The sequence below is a fragment of the Lactuca saligna genome, chromosome 6, assembly GCF_052625555.1.
Source record: "Lactuca saligna cultivar CGN05327 chromosome 6, ASM5262555v1, whole genome shotgun sequence".
NCBI lineage: Eukaryota > Viridiplantae > Streptophyta > Magnoliopsida > Asterales > Asteraceae > Lactuca > Lactuca saligna.
Window position 1 is genome coordinate 19327523 of NC_136422.1, and position 14793 is coordinate 19342315.

The 14793-nt window shown below is 37.5% G+C and overlaps 1 protein-coding gene across 1 annotated transcript; it reads right to left on the reverse strand.

The window, feature by feature from the left end:
* Nucleotides 1–12922: 12922 nt before the first annotated feature.
* Nucleotides 12923–13501, reverse strand: LOC145002351 (uncharacterized). The gene has a single exon (XM_078961639.1). The coding sequence runs from the start codon at nt 13499–13501 to the stop codon at nt 12923–12925; it is 579 nt and encodes a 192-aa protein (XP_078817765.1).
* Nucleotides 13502–14793: the final 1292 nt, after the last annotated feature.

The window sequence follows — 14793 nt, forward strand, 5'->3', positions numbered from 1 at the left end:
GCTAAGGATCTAGGAAGGATTCCTTTTATGCCTATTGTATGTGTATGAGAACTGCATGCTAGGTTATGGCTAAGGATCTAGGAAGATGCCTTATGTGCCTGCTATATGTGCTTATTAAGTTACATTTTAGAGCTAATTAGTCAGTAATATGATGGCCTGAATAGGATATGCTTGGTATGGTTACTCAATGCTTGAATGTTGCTTGCTTCGTGCTTTTAGGAGTTCTAGTTATCTTTATCTAACTAGTAAACGGATACGTTAAGTTACATATTACGAGGGTTAAATAATTTTAGAACATTAGGTCTAGCCATATTGTGCATCTCAGGTTTGAGTCCAACTATTGTAGGGTAGGACCTCTCATTCGAAAAATTATCTGGTCTTAGCGATATGTAATGGTGTTCGCAAGCTAGTTAGGTAAAGGTGGCAGGAATTCTTTATGCAACTGATGGCAGAGAGTAGGTCGGAGAGTTACCATAGGGTAAGCCTAGGATGAGAATAGTGCAACGAGCAGTGGTAGTAGGAGTGACTTGCTGAAGTCAAGGCAATCCTTGAGGAAAGTACGGATAGATGTCGAAGGTAGTATGGGCCCGTACTACTGAAAGTAGAGGATTCGTACTCAAGTCAAGGAGGTCCGAGATAGAACCAGAGAACTTGTAGTATGTGAGACCTCTCGAGGTTATGTATGACCCTGACAATTATGTGTTTTGTTTCAAAATGGTGATGATTACGTGACATAGAGGAGGAGGTTCAGGGTTAGGATCAGGTGTTGAGCCAGTTGATGAGGGACTACGTGAGTTCATTGCTTTTGAGATCACTAAAGGCATCCTTGAGTCGACCCCGATGACTTTTGGGTCGATCAAGGAGGGGCTTATCGAGCTGATGGAGGATTGCCTCAGGGCATTTAGGACTGATTGGGCGTCTATCCAATCAGGAGCGTGCACACTGTCCTATAAGGACTTCATGGGATGTGGTGCGCCAAACTTCCACGGGGTGAAGGACCCCATTTCTTCTAGGAGATAGATTACAAACATGGAGTTTGCTCAGTTGACGAGCTTCTACCCTGAAGGGTCGAAGGTCCGGTACGCTGCAGGATGTTTGAGGGATAGGGCTAGAGATTGGTGGGAGTCAGTTGGTGATTCTTTGGGAGCCTCAACCATGGAGGCTACAACCTGGTCTGAGTTTGTGACCAAGTTTAGGGTTGAGTTTGCACCGACTGTGGAGCTTCAGCAGCTGGCCATGAAGTTTCTTGACATGAGACAGACTACTAAGACGGTTGTGAAGATTACCGCCAAGTTTAAGGAGAGGGCCTTATTGGCACCTCAATATGCAGGAGATGAGGAGATGCAGAAGACCTGTTATCATGATATGTTGAGAGCTGATATCCAGGAGCATGTCAGCTACTCAGCATGCCCGACCCTGGATTCCATGATTGTCAGGGCGAGGGAGAGGGAAATTGATTTGGAGCACCTCAGGAAGAGGAAGGCAGAGACAGAGCAAGTTACTGAGGTTTCAAGGAAGAAAACCACGGGATCTGACACTAGGTCGAAGGGCCAGTCGGGCCAGAGTCGCTGCAGGAAATGTTGCAGGCCGCACGAGAGAGCTTGTCGATTGGGATCATCGAGCTGCTACAAGTGTGGCAAGACAGAGCACTTCAGTAGGCATTGTAGTTCCCCTACCCCGACATTCCAAACATCAGACTTGATTTGCTTCCATTGCAATCATAAGACCCACAAAAGGCCGATTGCCAAAGATTGACAGTAGCAGCAATGCCAGTGGCGGCGCCAACTTCAGCGACCCTGCGGATCAAATCTAGTAATGTTTTGAAAAGTTCAAATCACACCCTTATGGTTTTATTAATTAATTAAGGAGTATAATTAAAAGAGGTTTAATAAATCCATAAAAGTTTAGGTTAACCTTTTAATTGAATTAAAAGTGTAATTGTTAAAGTTAACCATATAGTATTTTAAAAGTATAAAATACACTCTATACTATATATAACATTAAAAGTCTAACATTATATATATGTATAAGTAAAAGTCAGTCTTACCGTTAGTAGGCCTCATTCACGAAGCTGGTCTATAAGGGGTGTTTAAGGAAATTGCCTATAAAATGGCGATTGAATGGGTATCCACTCTTACCCACCGCACTCTTGACTAGTGGAGGGTCGTTAGCCGAACGGGTAGGATAGGACGAAATCTTCCATTATAAGTATAATGAAATACAAAGTAACTAAATGTTTTTCTAATTCCCAATCTTAGTTACTTAGGCAAAAGTGAATTGATGCAATTCCATGAAATTACACTTTGTGCCCTTGCGAAGACGTTAGTGGAGCGTGTGTGGTTTACCGGCACACTAAATGGTTCTAAGCAAAGGTAGCAAAGGGTGACTCAATGTTTGTCATAGTTCGGTGGAGCGTGTGTGGTTTACCGGCACATCGAATAGGTGATTGTAACATGTGAGGGCACCATGTAAGTTTGCATGGTGATTCACACCCGCTTTGTGATCCTCGGCATCCCAGTCACAAACAAGAGGGGCATATCGAGATTTAAACATGCCATTGAAAGTTCAATGAATCTCAAAGGATCTAGGAGTTTTCATAGATTTAAAACTTAAATTTCTTTTTCGTTTTTCATGGTGGAAATTAGTGAATCGTCATTCACTTACCTTCAAATGTTCTGCAATTTGGGTTACGGCATCCCTCTCCCGAGTTGTAGGATATTGTGTTGGGTCCTAGCCTTGGAATTTCATTTGGGTGATTTACCAAGGACTCAATCAATCAACTAACTTGAATTCGTTTTTTTTCTCCCGATGTCAAAGTTCGACAACTATGGTCTTCTCAAATCCCGTGGAACAATCATTCCACATGAAGATTATATTCCACGATTCGATCGAGGAACAAGAAATCATGCTTCACTTCCTCCTCCTCCTCCAATTATTCTCCCTAACCCACAAGATTGTAAAATTGAAAAGTTCAATATCACTCAAGCCCTTTTGGCAAGTAAACATAAAGAAGGAAAGTCGGTGTGTGCACACGTCTTAGGGATGAAGTCACACTGTTGGGATCCGTTGTCTGTGAGGAAATGGCTGTTGATTGGGTTCTTCAATCACTTCCTAACTCATATAGTGAGTTCGTAAGAGAGTACTATATGATGAACCGCGACGTGACCCTTATAGATCTCACCTATATGCTTGTTGCTGCTGAATCAGCAATGGTTTGGCACAATAGAAAAGCAAAGTTGATTGGTGAATCCGCCTTCAAGACCTCTATGGATATAGACAATGGCAATGAAAGACATGCAATGATCGAAAAGTGTGATCATAAGAGAAAGGCGATGTCTGAAGTAGTTCCATGTGTTGTTCCAAAGGAGTCAATTTTCTTTTATTGCCAAAAGAAGGGGCATTGGAGACAAAGTTGCCCTATTTACCTAAGAGATCTAAGAGATGGGAGAGTCAAAAGTATGACTACGCTTTAGGTAAGAATCCACTATCTAACTCCATTAAGTTCCGATTCATTGATTCTTAATACATGATGCGATAAGATTGCATTTGAATGTTTTGAAGGATCGGTGAAAAGAAAGGAAGCTTGATAAGAGAGCAAGATGAATCTAATCACAAGAGATGGATCTCGATCTCATGGAATTGAAGATTGGATTTTGAGCTTAGATAGTTATGATAGAGTTGTTAGAAATTTTCTTTTTACATAGTTTTCAATAGATTTTGCATTGTAAGGACAAATTTTTTTCCGCTGCTTTTATAAATAAAATAAATTTTGTTTGATTTATTTATTTATTTGTTTACTTCCTTGCAATGAAATCATTATGTGAAAATTGATGTTTGCAACGAATGGATATGATTCTTAGTTATGTTATTTATGGAAATGTCAAGAATTTACCAAATAGGGAGAGTTTCTCATCGCCCAAGTTTCAATTGGACAGAAACTTGGAATCATGCAACGTGGATGCACGATGAATGAGAAATTTCGTAATTGGACTAATTCATTGACAAAGTGTCAAGTGAAGGACTAGGAGATCGAGTACACAAAGTTGTGTGTTGATCAAGTTCACCATAAGAGTAACAAAGATATTCGTCATGATTTACTAAAGGCTTAGTAAATATAATTACACTTACAAGATTAAGTGTAATTTTCAATTGATTAAAGGGTTTAGATCAATAGCAAAACGAATAAAAAGAATCAAGTAGGCAGAAAGATAAGAGTTTCTCCATTCTAAGTAGAAGGGAGAGTAGCTTTTATGCTTTATGATAGGTCTTAATGATTAAGAACCATATCTCAATTGATCCTCTAAGTGAGTCTTGGTACAATTGTATGTCTAAGAAGAGGAATCAAAGATTGAAGAAATGGTCAAATCAAGAAGTCAATCACACTTCGTTTCAATAACAAGTCTTAAAGTTAAGATTGTGACATGTGAGTGAAAAGTATTAAAGGTTTATAACATTCATCAAATGTGGAAAGTTGTGATGTCTTGGATAAGACAAAAGACCAACTAGGACCAATTTGTGAAGTGTTTTGATAAAAAAAACTACACTAACTCTTGAATATTTGTTTGTCAAGAAATGTTTATTAACAAAAGAATCTTATATGTCAAGGAGTCAGTGGGAGTCTTAATGGTCTTGAAAGGTTTCAAGAACAAATCAAATAAACCTTATTGATCATCACTAGCACACGAGTTGAGGTTTACAACCTATCGTGAAGACATTATTTTGTTTCTGTGCCAATCCAATCGAGTTAATTATGCATGTGAGTCCTATGAGTTCTCATTTGAATGCATAAAAGGCAAGGACCTTGATCAATGAAAGTTACATTGATAGGAAATGGTGAGCTGCTTAACTACTTGGAAGACGTGGTGGGCAGCTGTGCTACCATAAGGCAATAAATCAAGATTAAAAGAGTTCGGTCCATATGTGTTTGAATTTGTCGTAAACTCTGGTTTTAACAAATTCACATGGATAGGAACATATACACCATCAAAATCTAAGTGTCATAAGATTTCCTCCTTCATAAAAATGATTGTGAGGAAATGCTTTCACTAAGAAAGATTTTAAGAAGATAGTGATTGTAAAGTTGCATTCTCGAATTCGATCATGGTTACGGCATCCCTTTCCATAATTTGAATTGTGAGGTTTGGCAATTAATCTTAATTGTTAAGACACACATATGAACTATCTAAGGAAAAAGTGTATAAGTTCAAGAAGTCTTGATAAAAGATTATTAAAGCACTAAGTATTAGAAACATGAACTTAAGAAATTCAATAAGTATTGTTTTTCTGAAAGTTAAGATGTTTATGAATACATGTCGAAGCTAATGGGAGCATAAGTGTTATGTTTTATAATAATCATCATGATAGTGGGAGCATAAAAGTTATGATTGTATGATTATTATGGAAAGTTTTGCAAGTTGGCAATATTAATTATAGAAAACAAGAGTCATACTTTGCAAAGTTGTAAGAGTTGAAAGGTTGTTTTGCTATAATTAAGGGAGAGAATATTATTCTTCATTTCAAATCTAAAGGATTAGGTTGAGAAATGTTAATAAACTTAGTCAAGGGTACATAGTGTGTTCTTAAAGTTTCGATTATGATTACGGCATTCCTCTCACAATTCGAACTTTGAGAACATAGCAAATAAAACATTATGCATCGTGTCCCGTACGCTTCGAGTAAAGGATCGATTGCAAATGCTTTAATGTTTGACCATTCTAAATTTTTCCAAATGTCTAGCGCATTTATAGGGAAAAGGGACTAGAATCGGTTTTGACTAAAATAATTAAACAACTGTCAAAGAACAATCCAAAGTTCGACGAGGATTGGTTGCTTGTGAGTAGTTGGAAGCATGGTATTAATGGACCATATTGACATTATGATGAATAGAAAAGATTCTATTAAGAAATGAGTTGTCATATGGAAAGTATGGAAATGTATATATATTAGGAAGTAAATATTGAAAATCTAGATTAGAAACTTTTATGCAAAAGGATGTTCAAAGGAATGTACTTTGAGTGAGAGACATCATATCTAAGGAATTGTCTTGTAACAATCTACGTTAGAGGACTTTGTAATATCATTGGCAATAGTCTTTGAGACTTTGGTGTAGTGACATTACAAAAGGATCGTTGCATAAAGTGTTAGATTCTAGTATATTCTATAAGTAACAAGAATTTGATATTCTTACACTTAAGAAAATGGATTTGGAGTTGTAAAATGAGAATGATTGGAAATGTGTTCAATTTGTCTATTTCACAAAAGTAAGAACCATAGGTAAACATTGTGTGCATGCTAGGAGCATGGGACAAGTGTAATGATTCAAGTAAAAAGTTGATTACCCGAAACGACAAATAATGAGTAATCGATATGGTGATAAATAAAACGTGTTTTGTTTATACTCAAAGGTTTGAGGCCATATGGGATTAGTATTATTCTTGTGTTTCACTTTGCATGTTTTGACTTCCAGAATAATTGAGTTTATTAAGAATAATAAAATTATTCAAACGGGCCACAGTCGTTCATATGTTGGAAGTAGATATGAATGAAGACTGTCGTGAATTGGTGTGTGAATTGTCTAAAAGAGTATTAGACATAAGCAAATGTTTGCTGCAACGTTCATGAGTGCTTACGAATATGATTTGAGCATTGGATTAAACCCACGCTCACTTGGATCACTATCTCGAGTGATTAGTGAGACGATAACATCTTATATTCTTGAAACCGAGATGTGTGAGTTGTATCTTGCGAATCGGTTGCACATTGATAATATGTAAACGCACCAGTAACTTGGTGTTATAAAACATATTGTTGTGTGTAATTCGGTGAGTGAGTGCAAGCGAGCATTGTATCAAAGTTTATCCGTTCATTTTATTCAAAGAAGGATAAAAGCGATATCTTTTGGGCCCCTCGATGGTTTAGTGATGACATACGTAAATGCTCGGCCGGGCTAGGGCTAATTTGATTTGTTCATTTAGTCTGTCGTCACAAATCGGAAATCGAGATATAGTACAAAGAGAATGATTAGAAATCATATCTCATACGGTATCTAGAATGGAGGAATATATGATCCCTTATCTAAGGACACGCGTATCTGATATGATCAGAGTTGACAGCGGCTTTGGAAAGCTACGATTGCAGATCAGGATCTGAAGTCATACGCAGAATAGTTGTTAGACTTATCCAAGTGGGAGACTGTTGGATTAGTGTCTAAGTCCATAACTATTTTGGTATGTACTTGACCCGATGGTGCATGGTCCTTTTGGGTTGCCTTCACCAAAGCAACTTGATTGGAGAAATGAATAAAGAGAGAAAGGATAATATGATTTATTAATATGTTATAAGAATAATATATTAAAGGAGAAATCATATTTGTTTAATTAATATTGGTCAATAATTAATTAAGAATTAGTTTTGTGATCAAATGTAATTAATTAAACTAGAGGGGCTGATTTGTAATCATGTGATAGTTATAAAATAAGGTAAGGATTATCTTATTTATATGGTGGACGAATTTAAGGTTGGAAAGCCTTAGAATTCGAGTATGATAAGGATTCAAGGATTATCTTATTGGTTGCTTAATGGATAATCAACTAGATAAGGATAATGACTGAAACCCTATCTCTACACCTATATAAACACCCCTAGGGTCATGAATTCGTGTATCCCTTCCCAAGAGGTCCTAGATACGAATTCTAACCTCTCACCTTTCTCTTTATACCTTCTCCATTTGCTTATGGTGTTTGTGAGCCATTAGAGGAGTGACACTTGTGACTCTAAGCATTCCAAAGTCAATCCAAGGTGGAATTGGGATTGTTATTGCTATATAACAATCAAGGTATGTTCTTAAACCTAATTATATGTTAATGTCGATTTCCATATGTTAGAATTAGGGTTTATAGTCTTGGATTCAAAGCATGTACAATAGAGAAACCTAGATCCAAGCATTAGGGTTTGTATGAGCACATAGGATGTCTTATGACCAAAACCCATCAATTGAACCCAAGAAGTTGATTAGCCTTAAGAATGAAGGAATCCCTGATTCCTAGAGGATGTCAATGCTTACACATCCATAAAGGAGTTACGATTCATAAGCTAGAGATGATTTCTACCATCATAAAGCCCTTGTTATAAGTAAATTCAATGATTCAATGCTAAACCAAAGAAATAAACCAATAATTGCTTATTCAAGTACCAAGCTCATGATCAAAACATCAAACAAGCATAGGAAATATGAACTAGAATCATAGACATAAGATAAATGATAAATAAGCATGAATCCTTCAAAAACCCACAAACATTCAAAGGTTTTAGCCAAGGTCTACCAAAATAAAGAAATTAGCCGCTCATGACAATAGAATAACAATCACAAAAGTTTAATTGAAACAAGAAACTAACAATTAATATGGAAGATAAGAAGAATGTGTATCCAAGCTCCCAAAATTGCCTCCTATGGTCTCTAATGGTGTAAAATCGAAGTGATAACTTGAAGATCCAACCCCCAGATAAATGGTAAGCCAAATGACCAAAATGCCCCAAACTGGGCAGTTGCACGGGTACCCGTGCATGTGAGATTCCACCATCACAAGTGTTGCTAGAATTCTATTGGCTTAGTTTTCCTCCACTAACCATTCCACTACCAAAGATTCCCTTGGTCCCCTCCATATCCCACATGATTCAAATTAACCAATCAACTTTTAGCTTCAAATATGGATGCTCGAAGCCCAAAATAATAATCCATGACCCATCATCACAAGCCCACTTCATCCAAGTCTTTAGCTTTTTAAGCGCAAATCTCCTTTAATGGATATGCAAAGCCCAATAATGCCTCGGAAGACCACATGGCCCATTCCAAGCTAATCTACAACCACAACAAGCTCCAAAATCGTACAAAATACCTCATGCAAAATAAAAAGTCCCCGATACGATCCATGATAAAGAAAATAAAGAATATATAATGCAATACTAATAAAAGAGCTAAAAATACTAAAATAAACTAATAAAATTAAGGAAATAAAACAAGCTATCAAATCATCCCAATCTTAAACCTAACTTGTTCTCAAGTTAGAACAAGACTAAAATGAGCTCGGGATGAGCTAAACTAAAAAGGAAAAAGAAAGATAACATAGAACTTTGTCAACATCAATCAAAATGTTCAGAATTAGTCTTTCATGGACCCTACACATCTTCAAAAGGTCCCCCACTTTAGAGCCATAAACCGCATTCTCGAACCACTTGAAGGGCGAATAGATCACAGCTGGATGTAGTCGCGGTGTGCAAGACAAAGGAAACAGAGTATGTGCCCAGTGGGGGTACTTTTGAATCACCAATGTAAACCATAGTGCATGAAGGAAAGGCGCCTCTTCACACACGATGATTCCTACATTTGTCAGGCTAAAGTGTATAATATGAAATAAGGTTTTGCAGCGCGGCCTCCGGGAAAACATCCGACTTTAGAGGCTTCTCCATTGTAATGTCCTTTACAATCTACCATCTCATCATCATAGCCTTCATAAAATGGTTTCAAGCATTGCCCATTCACTTTGAATATTTTATACGTTTACAAACTCTTAATTTCAACCGCACCATGATCAAACACTTTTATAATGATAAAAGGTTCGTGCCATCGAGATCGCAACTTTCCTGGGAATAACTTTAAGCATGAATGATAACGAACAACTTTTTGGCCTGGAATAAAATGTTTTCGAGTGATGTGCTTGTTGTGAAACACTTTTATCTTGCTTTTTAGATGCTTGTGTTTTCATAAGACTGGTTCCTCAACTCTTCGATTTCTTGAAGTTGCATCTTTCGGTTCTTCCCAGTTTCATCAATATTAAAATTACACTTTTTAACCGCCCAATCTGCCTTGTGTTCAAATTCCACTAGTAAATGACAAGACTTTCCATAGCCGAGGTGGAATGGATACATGCCAATTGGAGTTTTATATGCGGTTCGATATGCCCACAATGCATCTTCTAACTTCAAACTCCAATCTTTTCGTGTGGTGTTGACCGTCTTTTCAAGATTTTTTTTGACTTCTCGATTTGACACTTCGGCTTGGCCATTTGTTGTGGATGGTAGGCAGTCAAAATTCGGTGTGTGACAACATATCTCTTCACCATGGCTTCCATCATTTTTATTGCAAAAATGAGGTCCCCTATCACTCACCAAGGCTCTCGGTACACCATATCTTTCGAAAATATTTAACTTCAAAAAGTCAATTACAGTTTTAGAATCATCATGCCGTGTAGCTTTTGCTTCCACCCATTTTGAGACGTAATCAACCGCCAAGAGTATATAAGTATAACCAAAAGAAACAGGGAATGGGCCTATGAAGTCGATTCCCCATACATCAAAGATCTCACAAATGAGGATAGGGATTTAAATCATTTCGTTCTTCATGGATATGGTTCCCATTCTTTGACATCTATCACAACTTTTGCAAAATAGATATGTATCTCTTGACATTGTTGGCCAATATACTCCACACTCGAGCACCTTTCGAATGGTTTTGTTTTGAACAAAATGTCCTCTACATGCATACTCATAACAAAACTTCAGAATTAATTCAACCTCATTTTGATGAACACATCGTTGTATTAGTTGATCCGGACAATGTTTCCAAATACAAGGGTCGTCCCATACGTAGTATTTGGAATCACTCTTCAACTTGGCCTTTTGGTACTTGGTAAATTTGTGTGGAATTTCTTTAGTAACCAAGTAATTTACAATATCCGCATACCAAGGAATGGTGTTTGAAATGTAGAAGATATGTTCATCCGGAAATTCATCAAGAATGGAAGAAGAAGAAGAACCACCAATATTCAACTGGCTTAAATGATCCGCGACTAGGTTTTCAACACCACTTGTGTACTTTATCTCAATATCAAATTCTTGTAAAAGAAGAATCCACATAATTAACTATGGCTTGGCATCTTTTCTTGGTCATTAGATACTTCAAGGCTGCATGATCGGAGTATACAATCACTTTCATTCCGAGAAGGTACTTCCGGTATTTCTCCAAGGCGAAAACAATGGCTAGAAGTTCCTTCTCGTTGGTGGAATAATTGGCTTGAGCATTATTTAAGGTTTTGGAGGCATAGTAGATAACATGTGATGATTTTCCTTCCTTTTGACCTAAAATAGAAAAATTGCTTGCATCACACATAATTTCAAAAGGAAGCTCCCAATTTAGAGGTTGGATTATTGGAGTGGGGGTGAGAAGTCTTTAAGTTTGTCAAAGGCCTCTTTACATACTACATTGAAGTCAAAGTCAACATCTTTTTGGAGAAGGAGACACATCAGTCTCGTGATCTTCGAGAAATCTTTGATAAATATCCTATAGAATCTCGCATGGCCCAAGAAAGATCTCACTTCTCTAACACATGTTGGGTAAGGAAGGGTTTTTATGACATCAATTTTGGCTTTATTAACTTTAATTCCCTTGTTGGAGATGATGTGTCGCAAGATGATGCCTTGATTGACCTTGAAGTGGCATTCTCAAAGTTTAAGACCAACTTCTTCTCAATGCACCTTTTTAAAATCTTCTTAAGGTTATCCAAGCATTCATCAAATGAATTGCCATACATGGTGAAGTCATCCATGAACACTTCAATTATATTCTCAACATACTCGGAGAAGATGCTCACCACATATCGTTGGAATATGGAGGGGGAATTGCATAATCCAAATGGAATCCGCTTGTAGGAAAACGTACCGAAAGGGCATGTAAAAGTCGTCTTGTCTTGATCTTTGGGGGCAACCGGTATTTGGGGAAAACCTGAGTATCCATCGAGGCAAAAATAATGTGATTTACCCGCCAATATTTTGAGGATTTGGTCGATGAAAGGAAGAGGAAAATGGTCTTTTTCGTGTGCTTGAATTCAACTTTCGATAATCAATGCACACCCTCCATCCATTTTGAACTCGAGTGGGAACCATGATGAATTTGTTATTCTCAATAACCATGATTCCTGTTTTCTTGGGAACCACTTGAACCAGAATAACCCATTAAGTCGGAAATAGGGTAAATCATGTCTACATCAAGGAGCTTGATTATCTATTTCTTGACAACTTCCATCATAGGGGGATTTAATCGTCTTTGATCTTCACTCCTAGGCTTACAATCATCTTCTATGAGGATTTTGTGAGTGCATACATTAGGACTTATCCCCTTGATGTCTGCTATTATCCACCTCATGGCCTCTTTATGATCTTTCAAAACTTCAACCAATTGATCTTCTTCAAAATCTTTCAATTGAGAGGAGATGATCACCGAGAGAGTTTCATCTTTACCCATATAAGCATACTTCAAATGGCTAGGTAAGACGTTTAATTCAAGTGTGGGTGGTATGGAAGGGGGCATCTTTTTTGTAGAATGAGATAAGGCAACTTGAGAAACATCCTTCTTTGTTGAATTGTTAACTTCTAAAGTCTTCACAATCTCTTCAACTTTAGAGTCCAATGTATACATATCCAATGTTTTCTTCAAACTCTCACAATCAAGACTCATGTTGAGCACCATTTTCAAAATGTCTCCATGTGATAACTCGAATAGTTCTTGGGTTATTGGCTCAATCACATCAATCCGATAGAATGGAGAAATGTTGCTAGGGTATCTCATTGCTTCAAAGATGTTGAAATGAATAGTCTCTCCATCAAACTCCATGGTGACCTTCCCATTATGGACATCAATAATTGTGTGAGCGGTATTCATGAATGGTCTTCCAAGATGGATCATAGATGACTTGGAAGGAGTCTTCTCTTCAAGGTCAATGACATAGAAGTCCGTGGGAAATACTAGTTGATTGACTTGCACTAGTACATCCTCCAACACGCTTCTTGGAAATACACTTTACTTATTCGCTAATTAAATGATTACTCTCGTCTCTTCTAAAGGTCCAATATTGAGAGATTGAAAAATCGATTAGGGCATCACATTGATCGAGGCTCCAAGATCTATCATGACACTTTCAACATGCAAATCACCAATAGTGCAAGGGATAATAAACATTCCTGGGTCCTTGCATTTGGGTGGTAACTTCTTTTGGATAACCGCGGACACATTTGTGTTAACTTGAATATTTTCATTTGCCTTAAATTTCCTCTTATTGGTGCACAAATCCTTAAGAAACTTGGCATAACGTGGAATTTGCTTTATGGCATCCAATAGTGGAATGTTGATTTGGACCTTACGGATAGTCTCAAGAAACTCTTTCTCTTCTTCTTGTTTCTTAGAGGGATCCAACCGGGAGGGAAAAGATGGTGGTGTGACCAATGGCTTGATGGGTTTGTTGGAAGAGTCGGGTTTGCCAATGTTTGGCACAATCGGGTCCTTTGGAGTAGCTACAACTTTCGGAGGTTCAACAATAATAACTTCATATTGTTCTTCTCTTGAAACTCTTTTAGGGTTGCTCTCTCCAAGTGTTTTCTCACTTCTCAAGGTTATTTCACTCACATTGGGGATCTTCTCAGTTTGAGAAGGAAGTGTACCCCTTTGTTCCATCTTGTTGAGAGCGGTGGACAAATCTCCAATTTGTGCTTGAATGTTGGAGAAAGTATTCTTGGTCTCTTGTTGAAATTTGATTTGGCTTTGAGCAAGTGAAGTGACAAGTTATTGAAGGATCATATGGTGGTTACCACTGGATTGGCCTTATTGTGGAGGTTGTTGGTAATTTGGAGTGGGATGAGATGTTTTGGGATATAGAGGTTTTTGTGATGGGTATTGAGAAAATTGGGGTCTCATCATAACATGTGGTGGGTTTTGCTTTGGTGGGTATGGGTTGGTTGGGTTATTCCTCTAATTTGGGTTGTAGTTGTTTTGAAATCCCATGGGTCTTGGTTGACCTTGATATCTTCCCATTGTGTTAACATCCTCTGGTTCACTACCAAGTGAAGGACACTTATCTGTATAATTTCCCGTCATTGCACAAATAACACACACCATTAATTGTTGACCACTTCCCACCACCATTTGACTTAACACATTAGTAAAGTCCAAGAGCTTTGATTCCAAGTTTTGGGTGTTTCTAACTTCACCAACCACTTGTGGAGAATTTCTCTTCATTTCATTTCGAGTTCCAAAGTTCCTTTGATTTTGAGAAATGGTTCCAAAAAGTGATCTTATCTCTTGAGGTGTCTTGTTGAACATGTCACCACCACTTGAAGCATCAATCATCCTTCGATCTTTTTCATTCATACCGTCATAAAATTGTTGAAGAAGTAGTTGTTCGGGTATGTTGTGTTGAGGATAATTTGTACACAAGTTGTTGATTCATTCCCAAAAATCATGAAAAGTCTCATTCTCCCATTGACGAATCTCCAAAATGTCACTTTATGGCTATGTAGTTTTCAAACGAAATCTATTCAAAGGAACGACCAACAATTGGAGAACTCGGTTCGGTGTCTGTATCACTTAAAGTATGAACTTGGTCTTCTATGTTGATTAGTCGAGAAGAGGAAGAAGCTTGAACGAGTTGTTGTTGCTTTGCTTGTTTGGCTAACTTATTCAACCTTTTTGCTTCTTTTTCAAATTAATTCTAGATTGTAGAGTAGTTTACCGGTTCTTGTAGACCTAAGCATAAATAATCAAATAACAATAACCAATTTCCACGGCGAAGACACCAAAACTTGGTGGGATGTCAAGTCCATCAAGCAAATTACACCCTTTGTTTTCAAATAAAACATAATATAATGGTAAAAAAGGGGTATCGATCTTCGGGGAAATGGTTGTATTAAATCACCAATGCAATCCAAAAGAACTAGTGTAAATAAACTAACTACAATTAAACTAAGGGG

What these genes read in the sequence shown, in the direction of transcription:
- LOC145002351 (XM_078961639.1), bottom strand. Translation starts at nt 13,501, where the DNA reads ATGGAACAAAGGGGTACACTTCCTTCTCAAACTGAGAAGATCCCCAAT.